We start from the raw sequence: 24107 nt of genomic DNA on the forward strand, positions 1-24107 counted from the left end.
TGTCTTTCATAGTCATGTCAGCCACATAACTTTGAAAAAAAAAAAACAACCTTGGACTTTCTGACTCCATGATTAACTTATATTTTTCCCTCTAATTCATTCATTCCACATTTATTTATCAAGTGCCTACAATGAGCCAGGAACTAAAGTACATCAGTGAATAAAACAAATATCTGTGTCTGAACACTTATATTCTAGTGATGGTAAAAAAAAAAAAAAATTTATATATATATATACACACACACATAATAAATTAGAAGATGAATACTATGAAAAAAAGAAATTGTAGTACCGGTTAAAGGGGAATGAGATGGGAGGTAAGTCATTCTTACAGAATCTATTATAAGCATCTGATGGAATCTCAACTCTTTTCCAATATCCATTTCAAATGCTACCTCCTCTATGAAGCCCTCCTTAATACCTTAGCTAAAATTTATCTTTTCTGCTATGTTCCTTTAGCTCTTCCTATCTCTATTCCAGCACTTAGCATTCTGCCTTGTGTAAGATATAAAAGTATCTTTCTTTTCATTAGGCTGTAATTCCTGAATAAAGAGAATGTGCCTTATTAATCACATCATCTCTTAAAAGAATCACATGTGGTGGTAGGCGTAATAAGCATTTGTTTAATAGTGAAGCCTAAATTACATGAATTGACAAAGACCCAGATTGTTTATAAAAGGTAATCCTGATATTAGAATTCAGAAATATAAATTCAGCATGTGGATATTGGGTGCCAATTTTCTGTCAATGCTAATTTTATTCCCTTCTGCCCAAACCTATGCGGCTAGAGAGAAGGTTTTCAGTTTTGTTGGAGAAAGCCTTTATTTTCTGCTCTTGCTGGATTTCTAATAAAACAAATACCACATATTAATAGACTTAACAGATCAAGCAAAATAGTGGCATGGTGAAAACCCTAAATTTGTCTTCAGAGCTGTCATGCATTATGCACAATCCATAAATTAACTGTTATACATTAGAATTTAGGCAACTTAACCAACACTATAGCCCTTATATGATATCACACACTTCTCTGAGAAAATAAGATTTATGTAAAATTGTCAATTTTCATTTCTCTTTTTGCCAATCAATTAAAAACACAGAAATAATCAAGCTATATTCTGTTTCTTTCATGAAATATATTGCTTTACATGTCCAAGAACCAATAGGGCTTGTTGGTTAAGAAATGTATTTTTTACAACATAATAACATACCATCTTGAATGTGCTGTTATAAACAATATTTGCTACATTCATAAGTACTGAATAAAGCATAGATAGCAATGAATTTGATTTTGATTATACATTCTGTAGGTATTCTAATCAGTAGGTATGAATAAAAGACATCCCCTAAACATTCATATAACTAAAAGTACATATAGTTTTTGCAGTTTAATTCTTTTTAAAAATCAGTTTTAGATTTGGTTAGTGCATAAATGTAAGGTGTTTATAAAATCTCAGTAATTCAGATATATTGAATTGGTTGAATTAGTGTCACTTTTTTGAATAGAGATGTGACGACATGAAATATTAATGAATGTTCTACTGGAATTGCTAATGATGGATTCTTCTGATGAAGAAGAACTTAAAACAAATCTCTTTTAAATAAGGGAATGTGCTTACATTTTTGAAATTTTTATTAGACTGACACATTGATGTTTCTCTTAGAGGTCATTATTTTTATCTGAGATGCACATATAGTGTACATTTCAATTAAAATTTACCCTGATGTGCAGGGCATTACTACAGAGGATAATAATTAGAATTTTCATTATTAGAGAAACAGGGATTGACTACTCATTATGACTACTATAGGAAAGCCGATGGGTTGTAAGTGAGGAAGGCAACAACGGTGAGTCAAAGAGAAAATGTGCAGAACAGAAGAAATGTTTAAAAAAAACACACAGAATGAGCATGAACACAAGAAAACATGCCTATACCCACGAGATTCAATGTCTGGCGTAAAGTTTGGATCTTAAGTCTTAACTCTGTTTTCCTGTGTGAGTACTACAAGGCTGTGTGCATGTGTATGTATGGGCCTGCAAAAAGCTCTATTTAATTAATTTTTTATACAAAGGACAGCCAAGTTGCTAAAGTAACTCTTTGAGGCTGTGTGTGAGTGCTATCAAAACAAGTGATAAATTAAAAAAAAATTGTTATGTAATATTATTTCAGTTTTAATTTTTTAAGGTTTTGGTAAGTATTTTTTGTCATATTGACATAAAAAAGTTCCAAGTTTAAATGGGCCAAATTTATAGTTGGTTAATCCTCTTTGGTATAAAATATCTCTTATGATAACTATTTTGCTTAAAATGTACTGTTAGACATATTTCAAAGACCAAGCGTATTTACATATGTGTGCAAAATTTGAGTTTAATATTTGTCAATACCAAATGAACATTTTAGCAAAAAGCTGCTTAAATACACACACATATGTCAAATTTATAAAAATGTACTAGTTTATGAAAAGGATGTAAATGGGGACTTAGAAAAAAAATATTTCATTTGGATAAAAATGACACGAATTTTAATAAAATGTTAACAATGTATAAATTTATTTTAGCTATAAATATTTTTTCCACTTTTGAGTTAAAGTTTTTACTCAGGAGTGCTATTTCCTCTTGCATCTTGTAGATGTTCTGACTTGCTACTAGTTTATCAGCAAACATTAGCTGGGTGTTGTCATGGTAAATGGGAAAAATGTTTTTAATCGGTCCCTATAAGTGGGCCCAGTGCTGTTAGCTGATAAGACAGAACAGAAACAAGGTGTCTGTTGAAGTATGAAAAATTAAAAGGTTTTAAAAAAGTACACTTATCCTTTAAGAATGATTTCCTTGAATATTATATTTAGAGCAAAAGGCAAATTATATAATTGGATAAGGTCAACAAAAAGCAATTTATAAACATTATAACTTAAGAAGTGGGTACATAAAAATTTTCCATGTTATCTTGAAATATGCATTAAGGTGGTGTTTGATATTCCCCATGATGAAAATAAATGATAAAAAAATAGGTTTTATATAATATTGGGTTACACTTCATTAAGATTTTTCCAAGGAAAGATCTATAATAGGAAAACTTTATTTTACCTTTAAACCAAAGTACAGTCAAATTTGTCTTTGTTTACCTATACACTGATCGATTGCAACTCTTCCCTCATAACATCTGTCTTTTATTTCTTTCTGTGAATCCAAAATGTAATTTAAAAAAAACATTTCAAGATACCAATTCAAAGTGGCATTTATTTTCCAGGCACTTTGTTTAATTCATTAAGTATTTTTTTATTCTTTAAAAATTAAAAAAAATTATTTATTTTTGGCCGTGTTGGATCTTTGTCGCTTTGTGTGGACTTTCTCCTATTGTGGTGAGCAGGGGCTACTCTTCATTGCGATGGACTTGCTTCCCATTGCAGTGGCTTGTCTAATTACAGAGCCCTGGGTCTAGCCACATGGGCTTCAGAAGTTGTGGCCCACTGGCTTAGTTGCTCTGCAGCATGTGGAATCTTCCCGAACTAGGGATCGAAACCGCGTCCCCTGCATTTGCAGTTGGATTTTTATCCACTGTCCCACCAGGAAAGTCCTTAGTAAGTATTTAATACCTGTAATGTGCCTGGTGTTGGGTTATTTATGCAATGGAAAAAAACATGAAAACTGTATTTTATTTGACAGTAAGATTTATATACACTCTGCAATTAAAGGACACAGTATGTTAGACTTCACTTGAGGAACTGATCCTGTGGCCATGCAGCACAGCCAAAAAATATCCCCCACAACCCATATTCTTCCTATTTTAAAGATGAATAAGACTCAGGTGTAGAACAGCTAAGACACTTGGGATTTCAGACATACTTGACATTTGAGCCTGGCCTCAACCCCCTAACCCTACCACTTACTAGATTTTTGGGTAAGTTATTCACTGATTTATTCAAATCTCACTATAAGCATGTTACTTGGACCTGGGTCTTAAGAAAACAATGTGGCACAGTGCCTTTCCTTAAACCTCTTCAACGGCAGACAGGGTGACAGGCATGGCATGAAGCCTTTATAATTAAGTGATCAGTGTGGTTCTAGATGTCTGTGAAGAGTCGTGTGGGGGACAAATGAGTCCCTTCTACCTGGGACTGGCAGATGGCAGAGGTCAGGAAAGCTTTCACAGGGACATGGCCCTTGAGTTCCATATAGTCATCCTCTGAATCAGGTGATTGTGAGAAAGAACAAGACATTCTATCTTGCGTGAGCCTTGGGGCCTAAAACAGCTTTGGAAGAAATGAAAATGGTTCGGGGTGGCTGGAGTGAGAGAGCTGTAAGTCAGGCAAAGTAATACTTACTTCCCTTGTGAAAGGATTGAATACATACAGTGTTAAGCACAATGCCAGAGACATACTAGATGCTCAATAAATGTTCCTGTTCCTTCCTCAGTTTTTTCATTTATTATATCGCCTTCCAGCTTGAAATTCCGTGACTTACCATATTGCATGTGTTATTGCATGTTGGTTCATATTTAGCACTATTCATGCATTGGATAAGGAAATGGCAACCCATTCCAGTGTTCTTGCCTGGAGAATCCCAGGGACAGGGGAGCCTGGTGGGCTGCCGTCCATGGGGTCGCACCGAGTCGGACTTGACTGAAGCAACTTAGCAGCAGCAGCAGCAGCACACTGTATCAATAAATAGCCTCTATCACAGATGACAGAAATGTGGGTAAAATAAGTGAATTTTGATAAGGGATTGATGCAAAAGCTGAGTTTAGCTTCAATCTTTTCTTTCTCTGTGTTCCTCTATAGTAACTTAAAAGAGTGTTACTTGAGTAAATCTGAATATTGTGCAAATGCAGAGATTCAGCAGCAGTTCAATACATGGGGACACGATTCACTACCTGTCCATAGGAATTGCCCACCTGCTTTAAACCCAGAAGAGCTGTTTTTCTGTTCCCAGAAGTTTTGATGATCATAACATCAACCATACTGTCAAGAGGAGATTTGAAGGCAACATCTCATCACTGCACAACCTTAGAGACCATGATTTTTGTCCAGAACTTACAGTCAACTCTACCTCAATACACAATCTTTCCTCTCTGCCTCTATTATGACTGTGTACATGTCTCCCCCCCTCCCCCAAGAGTGTAAACTCTGAAATCCTGACTTTATTCAACTTTGCATCATCTAGTTATTCCCCCAAACACAATGCTTTACCCATTGGAGATGTTCAGCGAATACTTGTTAACTTTTCAGTATACCTAGTTAATCAGAAATTGTCACTTATCATAGCAGGGTTCCCTGAACCTAAGTAGCACACTCTTGTTAAGTGAGTGATATGGCCCGAGGGCATAGGAGGGTATCTTATCACCTTAGACTATAGCAATCATATTGTTTATTGTGTGTTTTCAAGGAGAGTCTCCATGGTGTGGTGATTAAGAGCATTAGCAATAAAGCCATACTACCTGGTTTTGAAACCTGTTACTAGTCACAAGACAGACTTTGAATGTGTAACACATCTCTCTGTGAATTAGTATTCTCCTTTGCAAAGTAGTAGTAATTTGAAGTGTTATTTCATAGTGTTATGAGGAATTACTGAGTTAATATATGTACTTTTAAATAGCACTGGTACATTGCGAGTGCCCAATAAGAGTTGTTATTTTATGCTCTGCTAAGTTTTTATATGAATGTAACTGAAGCAGGGTAGTAGCTTGGCCATAAGAGCAAAATACAAAGGCTAACAAGAAGAGGGAGGGCAGGAACATATCCAGACGTGATTGTAATCCATTTCGAGGATAAATGCTCCTGAGGCAGCAAGATATTCCTGACATGAGGTTTGAGCCTGAGGTGCTCTCTACCTGGTGGACTGCCCCGCACCTCCTCCCCAATTCAACAGGGTCAGGGATCAAAGTACCTCTCTTGGTGGTAAAGTTGCTTACTTCTTGCAGTCTTTTTTAAAAGCATGGTAAAAGTTATAGGAAAAATTATATCACAGAAAAATAATTTATGTCACATGAGTCATTTCTCTTATTAAGAATATTCTTGAGCATCTTGGTGTTTTAAGCTATGAGAGTGATCTTTCTTACATGCATATATACATATTTTACAGGTATATTCATGATGCTGAGTAGTCTTAACAGGGGATTTAAATATTACTGATACTTTAAAAGAATTGCTTTTTAAATGGATATACCCATGTGCATGTGCACACGCACAGTCATGTGGACTCTTTGTGACCCCATGGACTGTACCCCACCAGGCTCCTCTCTCCATGGGATTTTCCAGGCAAGAATACTGGAGTGGGGTGCTATTTCCTTCTCCAATATATATATGCATATATTCTTTTAATGGACTTTGCTGCTACTGCTAAGTTGCGTCAGTCGTGTCCGACTCTGTGCGACCCCATAGACGGCAGCCCAACAGGCTCCTCTGTCCCTAGGATTCTCCAGGCAAGAACACTGGAGTGGGTTGCCATTTCCTTCTCCAATGGACTTTAGGACTACCTTTTTTTTGGAAAGCAAAGATACAGGCATAGGTATAAAATAATTGTTAGGCAGGGAGGATAATTTTTCCTGCTAGTAAAACATAATGAGGCTAATGATGATTGAAGACACATCATCAAAGGAAAACATTGACTCGGGAGGAAAAATGATCAATCAGGCTTTTGAAGAGATGACTTATAAAAGTAATTAAGGCACTGGTATGAATAAGCCTTTTGGGATGAGCATACTTTGTTCATGCCAGTGTTTCTTCACATATGTCTTTGAGAGCCACCTTAGTACAAAAAAGATGAGAATCAAAGTAACAAGAAGCGTTATAACTTTCCAGAAGACAAAAATATAACAATAATCTCCCCCACCCCCATCCATTGTCAAATTCCTTCCCATTTGAGGATCTCAGAATGCTTCATTTGGCTACAATGATTTGTTGACTTTATAGGTATACCGTAACATGAAACCTTGCAAGCTGAAACAATCTGCTTTTTAAAAGTCTTTATCATGTGGCTAGTTTCCAACTATTTTCATTGCAGTACAACTATAAACATTTGAAAGATTGACACACATATCAAAAAAACCCCTGAAATGTAAATTTTACTTTTATTAAACTATTTTATACCTGTGTTCTGTTAAGACACCTTGATGACAGTGGTTAGCATGGTCAGAATGTACATTATCCACAGTTTTTTTTTCCTAGAGATTTTCCAACAGGAAGCCCAAGTGAAAGGAGTGCAAAACTAAGACTAGAATTCTCACTATAGTTTTTCCACTGATTAGTATCTCATTTTCTGCCTACAAATTGGTTTAAGGACACTCAATTTTAACTTAGAGTTGCTAGAAGTATACAATCTGACAGTTAATATCAACATCTTTTGGTAGTGTTTGTAAATGTTGGCATTCTTATTAGTAACGCAATGTTTCTGCATTCTTATTTGTCACAGAATATTGTGGAGTAAACAGAGATCAAACAATATTCCTATTTTTTATTATGTGCTTGGTGAAAAATTAAAGAATATATTGCTTAGTGTTACCCATAATTTTTGAGACGGGGCCTATGTCTTTAATTATCAACTTCCACATCAGAAGTCAGGTTATTTGGGTACACAGAAGTGATTTTTTTTTTTAACCACAGCAATTGTGGTAAATTGGCTCCCAAACTGATCACAAGAGACTTCACTTACTCTTGTGTGGTCATCAGGTGAAGCCATATTAGGCCCAAACTTTGCATGTTAGGCTGACTGCAGTTTTGCCATTGTATGAAATAACTAAAATTTTCAATTATTCAGCTTGAAAAACTATAATTCGAATACCGTAGGAATGAAACTCCATAGTGAATCCCCACAGTTAGGAGAATGGTCTGCTTATTTCTAAATGGAAATCCCCTATTGTCACACCACATCAATGATCTGCATATAAATCTGAGTTCCATAGAGCTGGAATGTGCTTCAAAGGTCACATCTCTAGATGAAGAATCTTAGTGTTATGCAGTAAAAATGCCCCAAATCTAGAGCACTGTGTTGGCAGAAATAGCTTCTCTCGAAATAGCAGACGGGAAGAAAAAAAAATGGAAGATTTTAAGCCCCAAAACTTTTCCCTAAGTACATTTCCTAACGTTTCTGCCTGTATCTCATTAAAAAGCTGGATTAAGAAATGGGGGGCGGGGCGTGGTGGGGATAGAACCAGAGTATCTACTTTGACAGAAGGTGCATATTGCAGGCACAGTTTATTTGGCCTACATTTAAAAAACTTGGGAAATGCCGTATTAGGGGAAAAAAAAATCTAGATGTTTCCTTTACAAATGGAACGTTTGGCCACAGTAGGCCTGTATTCATACAGGGTGGTGGTGCGGCGCGGGTGGGGATGGATGGGAAGCAGGCTGGATTTGAGAATGAGCTCTGTGATTTCCCATTTCTTACCATTCTGAACGTCTTACATGAACGTTTACTTTGCCTGCCTCACGCCGCAGGCACTGAGATTCCTGCAGTTTATGAAATGGATGCAACGGGTCTTTTTTTTTTTTAATGGGCAAATCTCTTTGTTAAGGGGCGGGGGGCCAATGACTGGTTTTGCTTGCAAATAGTCCTAAATCTGTCGTTTTTCAACGATCTGAGCCTAACCTACTTTTCCCGAATGGCCCGAAGTATGAAACTAAGTATCAAAAGATGGTCCTTGCAGTCGCAGCTCTGTCACAAGCCAGCCATGTGACCTTGGGCAAGGCCGTTAAACTCTCTAGCCCAAAGGTGATGAAAGGTCTTGAAACGGACTGAATACCTGTTCTGAATACTTCGCAGGGTTGTTGCAGAGCACACACGAGATTCTGAAAGTACTCCTAAGTCATTTGTAAACCGCAAAACGCTCCCAGCACAAGCGGCTGTTACACAGAGTGCGACACCACAGCTTTAGAAGTTAGGTTACTGAAATCCGCTCTAGTTCTATGCTGCTCCCACCTCCCACGCTCGAGGGTGGGCGAGCGGAAGAAGGTTCTCAGGGGAGAATTTCTGGAAAAACGACTTCGAAATGCAGGGAGAAAAGTCCCTTCACAGGGGTGAAGTTGTTGGCGGCATTTTTAAGCCCCCGAGTGACATACCAACCTCTCGCCGCACAGCCAAAGCCAAAACCGGTCCCCTGACCACCTCCCTGCTCGAAGCCGGGACCTCAGGAAACCGGCCTGAATCCTCCCAGCCGGGACCCCCTACCCGGGATTGCGGACCTCGCCCTCGTCCCCAACCCCCACTATCGCCTCCCCCGTCCCCCCCTCCACGTGACAAGAGCCGAAACCGTCACTTCCGGCGGCGCAGGCAACGCGCCTGCGCGGGGCGCCTTGCCTCAGTGAGCGGCTGGCAGGGGCGCCGCGCCGGCAACGGCCTCGAGTGGCGGGCGGCGCGGGTTCGGCCGGGGTGGCGGTGGTGCGGTCCAGCGGGTGTGAGGCCTGAGTGGTCCAGCCCACTCCCCGGAGGGACCGGCCGCCCCGCCCCCTTGGCCCTCTCCCTCCCAGGCGCCCTCCTCCGGGGTTCGCGCTCCGGGCGCCTAGCGCGGCGGAGAGGGCGCCCGAGGCACTGGCGGAGGCGGCCGCGTCGCTCCCGCACTCGGGCCCGCCCCCTCGCGCCCCGCCCCGTCCCCGCCCTCCTCGCCGCCCTCTGCGGGAGCCCGGCAGCTGCAGCGGAGCCGCGGAGCGGGCGGCTGGGCCGGGGCAGTGCGCTCGGGGCGCGCGGAATGTGAGGCTCGGCGGGCCGCAGCGCGCACGGACGCTCGGACAGGCGAGGGGCAGTGACCCCTCGCGGACGCCCCGGCCGCGCACGCCGGGCCGGGCACTCGCCCTCTCGCTCGCCCTTAGGCGCGTCCCGCGCCCTCCAGCGCGCCGGCGGGACCATGAAGAAGTTCTCTCGAATGCCCAAGTCGGAGGGCGGCGGCGGCGGCGGAGCGGCGGGTGGCGGGGCCGGCGGGGCCGGGGCCGGTAGCTCGTCCGTGGGGGTCCGGGTGTTCGCGGTCGGCCGCTACCAGGTCACCCTGGAGGAGTCGCTGGCCGAAGGTACGGGCGCCCGGGGAGGCTCGGGCAGGCAGGTGAGGGAGGGCTGGGGTGTGGCGGTAGCTTCTCCCGTTCTCTCCCGCTTCTTTCCGCGCCCTCGCGGCTCACTCTTTTTCCCTCTCCTGCTTCCTCGGCCAGGCCGGCGGGGGCTCGCGCCTAAGTCGGCTTTTCTTGCCGCCGGCAGCTCTGACCCGTGCACAGTTCTTTCTGTACGAGTTTGTCATTTTCACTCCCTGTTGAGGCTGGGAGATAAATAGGAAACGTCTTAGCGAGGGCTGCGGTGTCATGATTGAACCCGTGACTCTTTAGAGGTTCAGATCGAGCAGGATTGGGTCTCCTGTCTCCCCGCTGTGGCTCAGGCGGCTGTCCTGCACTAGCTTCTCCACCCGCGCCGCAGGGCTCAGGACCCCGCAGCCCCGGGTGTTCGCCTGGGTTTGCTCCGGCTCAGTCATCAGTTGAAAAACAATTTATTTCTGTGTGTGCGCGTGCTGGAGGTGATGCTTTGCCCCAGATTTCAGTCACTGGGTTGCCATTGGGGGAGCAGGTAAACTTGGAAGTCCGCCTTGTTATTTAGAATCTTCTCTATGAGACCAGTCATATCCTTGCAGGACGTCTCTTGGTAGTACTTTAAAAGGCGGTAGGAAAGGTTAACTTTCACTTGAGAAGTTTTGTTTGGGAACCCTCATTATCTTTACCGGGTTATGTCAACAGTTGCAAGGCTGCTTACAAAAAAGTTTACTCTGTTAAAAAAAAGAAAAAGATCCTACACTTTAGTTTTGTGTATCGTGTATAATTGGCTTGTAGGAGATAACTCTTGTTCTGTCGCATGTTTCACTGGCTTTTGAGTTTTTAATCGCAGAATGATATTACCAAAAAAATACTTAAATACTTCTCAAGAAATAATTTGTTGGTGTGCTTAGTCCCCTCACTTGTGTCCAACTCTTTGTGACCCCGTGAACAGTAGCCCACCAGGCTCCTCTGTCCATGGGATTCTCCAGGCAGAAATACTGGAGTGGGTTGCCATTTTCCTTCTTCAGATTTCTTGGTAAATGGCCCTTTTAAGTTCCAAGATTAAGAGGGAAGAAATCAAAGACAGTAGTTTTGGTTCTCTGAGAGCTAGTTGTTGATGTGGTTTGGAGACAGTAGACTGAGATTCCACTTGTGCTTTTTGAAATGCTGTAAACAATAGCAAATGAGTACAAGAGGAAAATTGAAAGGTTATTGTCTATAAAAGACTCTAAAGAGAATGAAGATTTGAATGGTTCAGGGATGGATGCATTGTGTGGCAAGCCATTGCCCCTAGTAATGAGCCTGGCTGAATCTTAGAGAGGTGGGAGGAGGATCCTTAGCTTGTCAAATAATGAGTGTATGGTAATGGGTGTTGACAGACAGATTTACTACGCTGTGAAAGTTCCTATCGCATTATTTTACAGGAATTTCAAATGTTTGAGTTGTAGCTGGAGCTGTAGGTTTTCAGAAGACATGGCTGTTAACTCACATGCTGTACTTCTGTCTTTTGAACTGTAGTAACTAATTCAAGTGTGACTTGAGTAATATTACACTCACTTCATTTCACTAAACCCCAGATGAGTCTTTTATTTAATAGAAGGAAATCATCAACATTTCATGAAACTAGACTTTGGATTTGTAGCTTTTGCCATTGCTCCATGCGTGTCCTATGATTACTTCTGAGCAAGCTATTTTCAACAAAAAGTAATTTTGGAAAATGCAAATAAAAAAATTTCAAAAGGGGAGCGCTCAACCACACAAAAAAATTTAAAAGAAAAATTTTTTCAGTCACTAATGTCACTGTTAATGTTCTGCTTGCCTTTTGCCATAATTTGTCATTTCTCTTGGAAAAATCTGCAGGCGTTAGGAGGAAGCAAGCATTGAACAAACTCTTTTGAAAGCTGGCACTACTCCCCACCCCCCATCCCAACCCCGCCCCCAAAACCCCAGCTCCTGGACCTAGGCTTTTGGCCTTCTGTGGAGGGAAGGCTGAGTCCTTGGTCTTGTTCCCTTGTGTATTTCTTCTCTTTCCAGCACACACACAACTGAAATTATCTATATTCGGCTTACTCTGATTCTGGCGATACGTTGTCATTTCATATGCTTCATATGATCTCTTCTTTCCAGATATGCCACAGTGTAGATATTTAAGCAGAAATGTGGTTTACATTCGAGAATGATCATTCCTTTAATTTACAGATATATTTGCCCAGTTATAAGATTATGGCAAGTGCTTATGAAAAGGCGTTAGCGTTTAGAGCACCTGAATTGAGGAGAGGTTTACCATTGAGTGGGAAAAAGGTAGAAGCAAAGATAGCAAAAAACAAGCTTAGTGGGTTTTACATTTTTGTTTTGTGTCAGTGTTGTTTAAATGGAGCCAGGACTCTGGATGCTGTGTCCTGAGTGTTTTGGCATGCTACCGCTCAGAATGACTTCTGCAGTGTCTTTGAGTCTTCAGTCAACCTGGTGGGAGTGCTACCTGTCTCCCTCCCCATGTACGTATTTGATTCTCATTATTCATAGAACTTATGTTCTTTAAAGTTGTCGTCAACAGTGATTTAGCAAATATGGAATCATTGTGCCTAGGGGAAATACAGTGTTAGGGTATCACAAGTCTCTGTTCACATTTTTGCCAATCAATATAAACCTTGTTTTATGTGTGTTTCTGTTTAAAGACACCTTGTTTAGTATGTATATTGTTCGTTCACTCATAAACATTGAATTCGTGGCCAACAGTACTGTTCAGTTCAGTCGCTCAATCCCGTCGGACTCTTTGCGACCCCATGAACCGCAGCACGCCAGGCCTCCCTGTCCATCACCAACTCCCTGAGTCCATCCAAACCCATGTCCATTGAGTCGATGATGCCATCCAACCATCTCATCCTCTGTCGTCCCCTTCTCCTCCTGCCCTTAATCTTTCCCAGCATCAGGGTCTTTTCCATTGAGTCAGCTCTTTGCATCAGGTGGCTAAAATATTGGAGTTTCAGCTTCAACATCAGTCCTTCCAATGAACACCCAGGACTGATCGCCTTTAGAATGGACTGGTTGGATCTCCTTGCAGTCCAAGGGGCTCTCAAGAGTCTTCTCCAACACCACAGTTCAAAAGCATCATTTTTCGGCACTCAGCTTTCTTTATAGTCCAACTCTCACATCCATACATGACCACTGGAAAAACCATAGCCTTGACTAGACGGACCTTTGTTGATCAAGTAATGTCTCTGCTTTTTAATATGCTGTCTAGGTTGGTCATAACTTTCCTTCCAAGGAGTAAGCGTCTTTTAATTTCATGGCCGGAATCATCATCTGCAGTGATTTTGGAGCCCAGAAGAATAAAGTCAACCACTGTTTCCACTGTTTCCCCATTTATCTGTCATGAAGTGGTGGGACTGGATGCCATGATCTTTGTTTCTGAATGTTGAGCTTTAAGCCAACTTTTTCCACTCTCCTCTTTCACTTTCATCAAGAGGCCATTAGTTCTTCTTCACTTTCTGTTATAAGGGTGGTGTCATCTGCATATCTGAGGTTATTGATACTTCTTCTGGCAATCTTGACTCCAGCTTGTGCTTCCTCCAGCCCAGCGTTTCTCATGATGTACTCTGCATAGAAGTTAAATGAGCAGGGTGACAGTACTGTAGCTCGTGCCTAAATGAAGCTTCGCGAACACACAGATTTTCTCTGTAAGGGTCATCATAGCCTTCTTGCTCTAAGGAATGCTAGGTGGACAACATTTTGGCACTATGCTTGAGGGCTGTTTTAAACAACAGAATCGTCAGTAAAAAACACAAAAATGAGAAAAACATGACACTGTATAGACCTTGAAAAGGGCCCTTGCTTACAGTATGAGAGCTGAAAGAAGGCAGAGTAATACCTCGTTGATGCCAGGTGGCCTACTCAAAATATTCGCCACTGCACAGTCTGCAAATGACTATGAAAGTGCCATTGTTTTGATTTTGGGATATTGTATTGATTTCAGGGATACAAATAAATTTTGGCAAGTAAGCAAGTTTACAAATATGAACTCAAATAATGAAGATCAGCTGTGTGTAAATATACACATGCACATATATGTTTTATATAGTATACATAATTTTAAAAACCTAGATTCTTAGGGGTATACTTGTGTGTTGGTGTAGTTTCCTTTCTGAAATGTTTTACACTTCATAGCGTAATCTCTTTCTAGTTAAGAATATATGTGTTAGAAGATGCTGAGAACTTGCACCTTTTTAGTTCTTACTAAAAGTCGAAACAGCTGATATGATAGGCATTTTCATGGTTTTCCTCAAAAAATAGTTTTGTTTAGTTTCAGGAATGCAAGTTCAGTTTTAGGTTAGGCTGTAGAAATGAGCTAGAGACATATGCAAATTTTAGCTTGAAACAGTATCAAATTGTCAAGCACATATAATTCAATGTCACCTTCCAACTTTTTACTAAAATATAGGCCCACTTTTGGATAACATGACTTCAGTCTAGTCAGAAGAATTTACTGTTGATTGATAATGGGAAGAGTGGGTTCTCCAGTAGGTGACTTTTCCCTTTAAATGTCTTTGGTAAAAAGTGGACTTAAATGGGGAGCAGTGTAGAGGGCAGGACACCATCCATAATTTGTTGACATAATCTAATCATGAGGTTATGGTGCTGGCTAGGAATGATATTTTGAATATAATTGGGTGCATAGGACTTTGTGACATGGGCATGGTGGGGGGCGGGGGTTGTTGGCACGTCAGAAATTGGAGGCCAGGAATTGACTACAGATTTCTGTAAAAGTAGCTTGGTAACTCTTTCAGAGTTAACTGCTTGGAGTAGGGTGAATTTAGCCTAGGTGCCAGTTAATTCTCATTGTTAATTTTACAGAAAGGTAGTAAAGTACTTCTGACTTTGCAGTATAAATCAGTAAGAAAAATGATGTATTTAAGCATGATGTTTCATGCAGAAATTATCTGTAGCTACCCAGTAACATGTAAGTTAAAGTTCCTAAGAGATTGACAGCAGAAGGGGAGGATTTAATAAAGATATCAACAACTGTTCCTATTCCCTAACTATTTATGAAATGCCTTCTTTTAAAAAAAATGACAAGCTCTGTACTAGGAGAACAAAACATATATCTCTGACCTTACGGAACTTACAGTCTAGTGTAGATGATAAAATCAGTCAGGTTAATGTAGTTAGCAGTTTAGATAATTGTTGTGACAAGAAAGGGTTTTATGAGCAAATAACTGATTCAGTTTATATTGGTGGATTAGGAAGCCCCCACCCCCCGCTTTTTTTTTGACATTTTAGCAGAATTCTGGAGTATGAGGAGAGTTAAGTAAAGGCAGAGGTGTGAAGGTGGGGGTGGTGTGGAGTATGTCATGAAGAGAAATTCCTCTGTAGGGAAAAGTTTCAGAAACTGAAGTAAAAGTAAGTCCAGAGCCATCGACCGTTGTGAATGAATCATGTGAAAGGAGAACCAGGATGGTTTCAGAGCGGTGACTAGGATCGAGGTCTTTGTATGGCATGTTGGGCATTTAGATTTTTATCTGAAAATGCGGTGGGAAGCTAGTGAAGGATTTAAATTTGGGCCGTGACATGCTCTGATTTGTGTTTTCGTAAGATCATGGTATTTGCTGTGTGATGACTGTTTGAGAGGTGTACAAGTTAGATGATGAGTTAAGAGGGTGGCAGCGGGGACGGAGCCTAATGTTACTAATGCTTGACTGGGAGGACCTGGTGTGGATTACGTGGAGGTGGGTGTTGTAGGAAGTCTGAAGAATGACTTGCTTATGCACCTCTTGCATGGAGGTGCTTTTATTGAGGTGGGAAGAGTAGAGAAGGAACAGAGTTTGGGGGTTGGGGGTGGAGATTGGAAGAATATCCAGTAATTCCGGACATGTTTAGTTGAGAAATCTGAGAGGAAATACTTGTCAAGTGGGATGCTGAGTATATATGGTCTGGTACTCAGCAAAGGTGTTTGGGCTTAGAGACAGGTACTTGTGATTAGTGAGCATTTATTTGACTGTTATTTTAAGCCCTGGGAGAGGATGGGTGAAGGAGCCATGTAGAATGAGAAGGGCAAGGCTCTCATGAAGGACTCCTGTGGAACATTGGTTTCAGACATTAGCGTTTATTAGAATCATTATTTGGAGAGCTTGGTAAACCACAGATTGCTGAGCCTGACATCCAGAGTTTGATTTTGTATGGCTGGGCAGAGCCCGTAATTTTCATTTCTACCAACTTGCTCATCAGTGCAGATACTGCTGGTCCAGGAACCATGCCTTGAGATTTACGAGTAGGCAGAGACTGAGAAGACTAAAAAGGAGCTGCCAGGGAGGCAGGGGAATACAGGAGAGATGCCTTGCAACTGAGGAGTGAAGGGAGGGAGGGAACAGTTGTGTTGCTGAGAAGTCATCTTACTTGGTTACATTGTTTTGGTCAGGCATTTGTGATTTTAATGGGCTTCCCTGGTGGTTCACAGGTAAAGAGTCCTCCTGCCAGTGCAGGAGACCCGGGTTTGATCCCTGCGTTGGGAAGATCCCCTGGAGGAGTAAATGGCAACCCACTCCAGTATTCTTGCCTGGGAAATCCCATGGACAGAGGAGGCTGGCAGGCTGCGGGCCATGGTGTTGCAAAAGAGACACAACTTAGCGACTAAACAAGTTCATGATTGTGCGTGCTCAGTCATTCACCTACCTTATGAAACTTAGCTGTGATTATTTTCTGGTAATGCTCTTTGCTCCAGCCACAGTGTGCTTCTCGCCTCCTGGTTCCCGGGTTGAATCTCCTGTTTGCCTTTCTCTCTGCCTCTCTAACCTTAGCTTCCTAACTGCTGGCTCTGATCACGCCCTTCTTCCTGTGGACATTTGTAGCTGTTTGCTTTTTCTTCTCTTATCACATTTAATCTTTTGTCTTGAGATACAATTATGTAAGCACTTGGAAACAGGTGATGAATTATTCTTCCTGTCTCAATGCCCCTAGCAGATAGTGAAATTCTGGAGGCAGAAGGACACTCCGTTAATTGCTTTTTGTGTCACAAAAATTGCCTCACCATAGGCATTCAAATACTTTTCAAAGGAAATGATTTTTGACTTTTTTTGGGAAACCAGAATTCTTCAGTAGAATTTAGGACCTAATTTGCAAATTAAGAAGTACCAGTGGAGGACTCTTTAGTTCTTGTCCCCTCAGAGGTCTTCTGCTTAGACCTGGGGACCCTGAATTTTCTACTTTTGGTGAAGACATATTTGCAAAGTGGCATTTCATTTAGCTTCCTTGAAACAGCAAAGAAAGAACAACATGGATACCCCCTTAAGTCACCTTTCTCTGTTGACATTATATTTTTCTTTATTTAGCAAAAGTGGCCGAATTTAAAAAAAGAAAAGCATTTTTACATGCCATTGTTAAACTGTTTTATATTCTGCAGTTGATTTTGACAGTCTTTTTTTTTTTTTTTTGGATGGAGAGTATGTTGAGGACAGTGTCTTATTTATTTATCTCTATCTTTAGTTCTGTGCAGTAATTTTCAGTTGTTGAAATTAAACTGTCAGGAAACATTGTTTCCTTTTCTGTTAACACATAGCTAATACCTAGTATGAAAATCAATAGATAATGTGTGATACTGACAAGATAATTTGTGACAGTACCTAACCGTGCATGCCAAATCTCTCAATAAATATGGATTAATTTCTGGTTCAGATTTAGTTGTAAGCTTTCAGTGAGATCTGATTCTGGCATTGTAGTAACTTGCTTTTAGATTAGGTGGTACATTTATCCTGAAGTAAGTGCCACATGTTTGTAAAAATTCCAAATCATTTTGATCAGATAATTATTATATGGCATTCAGCCACATATAATTTGTAGGTTCCTGTTAGCTATGTAGAGTTTTGACCTTGATAGCAGCATGTGCTTTCACAACAATGTGAAAGTAATTTGCAGCAAAGGGTATTACATAGAATCCTGTTAACACATGCTTCTGTTTTGGGTTATGTTATCATTGTAGGGACAGCTCCTAGGATGTAATTTTGATCGCTGATATATTTTCTTTAGATGTGGCAGTTTACTCAAGGACAAGATACTAATGCTAAATTTCCAATACTTCAAAAATATGTAGTGGAAATTGTACATTTGCCTCCAGTGTGTGTGAGCTCAGTCGCTGTCATGTCTTTTGAGACCCCATGAACTGTAGCCTGCAAGGCTCCTCTGTCCATGGGATTCCTAGGCAAGAATAGTGGAGTGGATTTCCGTTTTCTTCTTCGGGGAGTTTCCCAACTCAGGGACCAAACCCATGTCTCCTGCATTGGCAGGTGGATTTTTTACCATTGAGCCACCTGGGAAGCCCATTTATCTCCAGTAAAGGTGCTAAATTGCACTAATATGTCAAATTTCTGTGATTTTAGCTGTAGTCAACTTTGTGGGGTTAGTACTGACATTTTCATGCTGAGCAAATTGGAAAGGTTGTCTTCGGTTATTTTAAAAATAATGGGAATAAATTAATATTTGTTAGTATCTTTCCGTTATGGAGTTTGCAAGAGAGAAAAATAGAAAATTTGTATTAGAAGTATTAAGTAACATACTAGGAGGTAGAATTGATGTCTGTCCTTACGTTGATTCCTGATCTTCTTTGGTGTTCTTTACTGATCTTGTGTATTACCTGGGGTTCTCTTTCACCCCTTCTCTCCTTGTTTTTTTTCTTTTGTTGTCAAAACTCAAAGTAGAACATACATATTTATTAGAACACATTTGATAGCTATCAAATGATTAAAACCTTGATCTGGAATTCTGAAATTAAGAGTCTGAATGTCAGTTTCAGAGCTTCACGAGGTTTCATCTGCAAGGGCTTGAGGCTGCTCATTCCTTGATTTTTATCCTGCATCCATCTGGTGAGCCATTTATGTACCCACAAGCCACTATTTTTAGGGGACTCGGTTAGGACGTTGAGTGGTTAATGACTGAGCTGTTTTACATAGTTGGGTGCTTAGTTAATTTGGAGATTCTCAGTCTGTATGTATCATGTTTACAGTTGAGATCAGTCAGCACATTTCTGCTAAGTTTCAAGACTTAGGAAAGTGGTTGTCAGGCCTTTTATAGAGGGACTTTGTTTATCGAATTTTGGGTTTGTCCTAGAATTCCAGTAACCTTGAGGGCATAGTTTGGGTTGTAACCTTTGGAGAGGCACTTTGCAATGGATATTGTTTTAAAATGTGAAATATTTGTTGCTACTAGTTTTCCTGTTTTAAATTTAATTAGATTTTGGAATGGTGCCTTCTTGGAGGCAACTATTAAAAAAAAGGTGAAACTTTGAAGTTAGACCATCTGCTAATCCCAGTTAATGCCACTAACTCACATTGTGACATTTTGACCTCAGTTCCCTCAAGGAAAAAAATGAAGTGGGTTAAAATAAATCTGTAACATCTTTTTCTGTTTTGACTTTTGCTGATTCTACCTGTGTAACTGAATCTTACTGCTCCTGCCGCTAAGAGCGGAGCATGGGAAAGGAGGGCTAATGATGAGCAGTTTTAGGATTGAGACCGTAATGAAAGGATTGTGCGTGGTTATCATACATTTGTGTTCTTTGGCAAACTTCAATATAGGGTAGCAATTTATTTCTTATTACATGGTATAAAACTATTTCTTAAGCATTGGGAAAGAGTCTTTTATAAGAAGTTACCTTGTGTGTTAGCCTCAAGGTAGAGGACTGATGCTCAGGTGAAATAGCGTGGCATTTCAGAGCCCAGTTCAATTTCAAGGGCCAAGGCACCTTAGTTGCTGCTTTTGTCATTTTAATTTGTTATCTCCAAGTGATTCGTTTATATATGTTTTTTGAAGGGTATCTGGAAGTAAAGAAACTCGTTTTACAAATGTTTGCTTACAAAGAATATATGTGGAAGAGTTATAGTAATATTTTCTCTGAGCAAGCTTATGGCTAGAAAGTTTAACTGTGGTATGTGTGAAGAACTTGGTACTTTTTGTTTCCATTGCTGTCAGCTCTAGTTTGGGTCCCTGCTGCTGCTACTGCTGCTAAGTCGCTTCAGTTGTGTCTGACTCTGTGCGACCACATAGACGGCAGCCCACCAGGCTCCGCCGTCCCGGGGATTCTCCAGGCAAGAACACTGGAGTGGGCTGCCATTTCCTTCTCCAATGCATGAAGGTGAAAAGTGAAAGTGAAGTCGCTCAGTCATACCCGACTCTTAGCGACCCCATGGACTGCAGCCCACCAGGCTCCTCTGTCCATGGGATTTTCCGGGCAAGAGTACTGAAGTGGGGTGCCATTGCCTTCTCCGTTTGGGTCCCTAATACTTGTTAAAGAAATACATTCTCATGTGGGCTATTCCTCCCCTTTTAGGCTCTTTACTCATCAAAGCAACTCTTATATTCCTTCTAATTTGTTCTTCTGGAAGTGGACTTCTGCTTTTGTCACCCTCTTATTTGCTTAAGTAAGTGAAATGCAGACTCAGTACTCTGGGATTCAAGGTCCTCTGTGACGGGACTCCAAACCCCTTTCCACCTTCATCTCTCACTGCACCCCTGGGTGTATGTCACTACTGCACATGTGCTTCTGTCTCCTGCACTTCTGTCATGCTTTATCATTCCCGGTTTTCAGTTTATGTTGTTACATTTGCCTGAATGCAGATGCCTGCCTCTCCAGGTCTGTTGAAATGGGATCTTGCAGCACTCATTTAATGTACAGTCAGTTAATTGCAATCTTTATTTTTCCATGAAACCCTATGTGCAACCAAATGAGTGCAGTTATGTCTTCCTTTGATGCCTTGTGTAGCAGCTGTTTCTCATGTTGCACTTACTTTACATGGCTTTGTTCTATTCCAAGAAAATGGCTGATAAAAAGTTTCCTCTACTGCATGATTAAAAGCTCCTTTAAAATTTGGCTTATATTCATCATTTATCTCTTGCAGTGCTATACTTGTGATACATGTAAGAGATTGAGGTTTTTGAGTTGAAAACAGTCCGAAGGCCTGTAAAAATTTACTGTTAAACAGTTGGATAGCAAACTAGACTTTACGTATCCTGTTGTTCAGTTGATATTTAGGAACAGATTGGCCCTGGTTTTCAAGTTATGTCCCTTTATAGAAATGAAAACAAGTAGATGCATTTATAATAATGTAGGTACAATATTGTCTAGTAGATGAAAAAAACACAACCAGATTAATTTTTGAATTTCTAGCCTGTTTTACTTCTGTTATGATTACACAAAGAGCGCATTTTTATTTCATGGCTACTGCGTTGCTCTCATTAGGTATGACTCTCAGAAATACTCTAGCCTAAATTTCCCCGACCCATGTCATCTTTAAGAAAGCCAGGACTGTGGGACAGAGAGTGAGCTGAAGAGGCCTAATGTTATGTGCTCTGAGCAACGAATTTTAAGGAGGTATCAGTGTTGGAAATGATCAAAAGGCTAAGGCTTTCTCTTCAGTGACTGATAGTACCAAGGTTTAATGTGACAGCTGGAATATAAGAGAAGGAGAGATGAGCAAGAGGGGCATCTCCTTAATGCTCTGCTTGAGGAATATATGATCATTTCTTTGAAGGACCTCTCTAATTAGTCTGTGATATTGGAGGTGCTATTTTCTAGCAGAGAAGCATTGAATTTTTGTTGATTGGGAAATTTGTAAGCGTTAGCATAACAGATCAGAGGGTAGCAAACTAAGTCTTTATGCAGTTTTCTTAGTAACTCATCATTACCACCCTTAGCATTCTTGTATTTCTTCTTTGGTTTTCTGGAAGAGAGGTTCCTTCCCTTGCCTAATTGCTATATTTACTTGTTTTCCTTAGATTTTGTGTGTGTGTGTGTGTGTGTGTGTGTGTGTGTGTGTGGCTGGGCCATTGTTTGAGCTGATGGAGATTTTTACATACTTAACTATGGTCTTTTGAATGAGGTGGTCAGTGGTTGGTCTAAATTTTGATACTCATTTTGGAATCATTAAGGTATTAGTACTTATGGTAAACTATTTTACTTAATGAATGTTGTCAGGACTATTTTTCTAGGGAGTAGGATTATGCATCACTGACCATGACCCACTTTTCCATTCTCTTTCCTGCGTAACAGAATCTCTCCTTCTGAATATTAATGATCTGTCTGTTCTTTGTGTAACAGCAACAAAAAAGATGCCACTGACTCATGACCAGTAGGACATGGATTTTGAGTTATTTTTCCAGAAGTAGGATGAGTATGTGTTCAGCTGTGCTTAGGATTTTGATGGTCTGTTTTGTGATCAATGAGAGAAGCTTGTACGACAGTTAACTAGTGCTGTAGTGCAGAAATGTAGACCTAAAAAAGAGGATTTTGTTTCCAACTAGCCTAGTTCAAATCCTGGTGAATAGTTAACCAGATTGTTAAATCTTTGTTCATTTTTTATCTTTTAATATATTATTTATAAAATTCTGAGGATCTCAATTCAAATTGATAGTTATATGTATGTATTTAAAATCCAGTGAACTAGCTGTTACATCTTTGTTTTTCAGCTCACTGAAGTGGGGACTTGAGAAATGTTGCAAATCCATGGATTGAAAGAAAGCATGTGTTTTTATACGGCATTTTCCCCGTAGTATGTTAGAAGTGAGTTTGCAAGGTGCTGTATGAATCCATCTAATTCAGAGTTGGATGTAACTATTTTGATGGCCCATAAATTTCTAGCATGAGAAACTCCTGTTTACAGAGTTAAGGTTCAAATTTGTCCTCACTTTAGAATAGTAGCTGTCTTAATAAAGGCTACAGGTATTTTAAAAGGTTACGGTGGGCCATTATGGATATTATGAGGTCAATTCTGTTGAGTTTTGTTCTTTTGGAAGACTAAATATAGGGATGGAGTGGTGGGTGGTGTACAAGAATCTGCATGAAGGCAAAGGCCTTCTCAGCTTCCTTCAGAGAATATCCCCAGTGGTCTATTAATTGGAGTTGGTGGTGCTGGACTAACAGTCTATCTTTTAAAATGCTAGGGCCTCATTAAATCTCCTGTAATTGCAGCAATTATCCAATTTTAGTTCCCTTATTTAACTATGAGAAAATAGATTAAGGGATGAGCCCTCAAAGTCACACTGTTAGTGTTGGTTGTGGAGGGCTTCAGTCTCAGGACTTTAACTTAGCACTCTTTCCACTACATGGGGCTCTTTAATTGGCACTTGTTCACATTCAAATTTTGGCCTTTGGTTGGAGTGGGACTTTGAGCAGACTTAAGGGATCAGAGGACTTTTAATATTCTGGAAGCAGCTAGAGTATTAATGGGTACCTGAGGAGTCTGAGGTGGAAGGAGGTATTCCCAAACATTTTTGAGTTTTTTTCACTTTGCTCTTTGCTAAGGCCATGAAACCATGTGTTGCAGTTGTTTAAGGTGTCAGAATTAACATTAAAAGGTTTAAAATTACACTTTCCCCCAAATTAGTCTTATCTCAGTTTAGAAAGATTCAGCCCTGAGTGAAATAATGTGTTTGTGAACTGTAAAGTAAGATAAAATCACATTACTTTAGCATCTTCTTGTGAATCTAGCTTAGCAATATCTGGGACCTCCTGGTAGGGAGGAAAGAAAGTGAAGAGAAACAGATGAATTCTTACCGCCTACTACCTTCTGTTCCTAGTTCAAAGTTATGGGAACTTTAAAGCTTAGAGTCTAATGTGCTATAGTATCAAATCCCCTTTTGCATTTCACTTAACCAATTTGTGCTACATTTATTCAAAAGAAAAGAAAAGACACAGGATCTTTCAAATTTTTATCTTTAGATCGTAGCATGTATACATGTGTCTTAAACCTGAAAATACTACACTTCTGAGTCTTTGCAGGAAATAAGATCATGTGACGTCATACGAATTTTATTAAAAATGACATGACATTACTTCTGTGATGTATGTGGCATATTTTTATACACATGCAAGTGAAAAGTTAGAATGGAATGGTCCTTGATCTGTGATTTAATAATATTAAAAGAAAATTTCTTAATATTTTTTGTTAAACTGTGGGACTGTCAACATCATTATCAAGAAACATTTATTGTTTGTATTTTTTTAAGTAGAGAGTTTTTTTTAATTGAGATAGAGTTGACATATAACATTATATTAGTTTCAGATATGCAACATGAGTCCACATTTGTATACATTGTGAACTGATCACCAGGATAAGTCTATCCAT

The 24107-nt window shown here is 40.2% G+C and overlaps 1 protein-coding gene across 2 annotated transcripts in view; it reads left to right on the plus strand.

Moving 5' to 3' along the window:
• Nucleotides 1-9291: 9291 nt before the first annotated feature.
• The window catches only part of BMP2K (BMP2 inducible kinase), a 117565-nt gene continuing 102749 nt past the window's right edge, over nucleotides 9292-24107 (plus strand). For both annotated transcript variants that reach the window (XM_055588882.1, XM_055588883.1), the window contains exon 1: nucleotides 9292-9996. In XM_055588882.1, coding sequence (XP_055444857.1) covers nucleotides 9837-9996 — 160 coding nt within the window. In that variant the 5' untranslated portion in view covers nucleotides 9292-9836. The remainder of the gene's footprint in view (nucleotides 9997-24107) is intronic.

The sequence above is a fragment of the Bubalus kerabau genome, chromosome 7, assembly GCF_029407905.1.
Source record: "Bubalus kerabau isolate K-KA32 ecotype Philippines breed swamp buffalo chromosome 7, PCC_UOA_SB_1v2, whole genome shotgun sequence".
Classification (NCBI taxonomy): domain Eukaryota; kingdom Metazoa; phylum Chordata; class Mammalia; order Artiodactyla; family Bovidae; genus Bubalus; species Bubalus kerabau.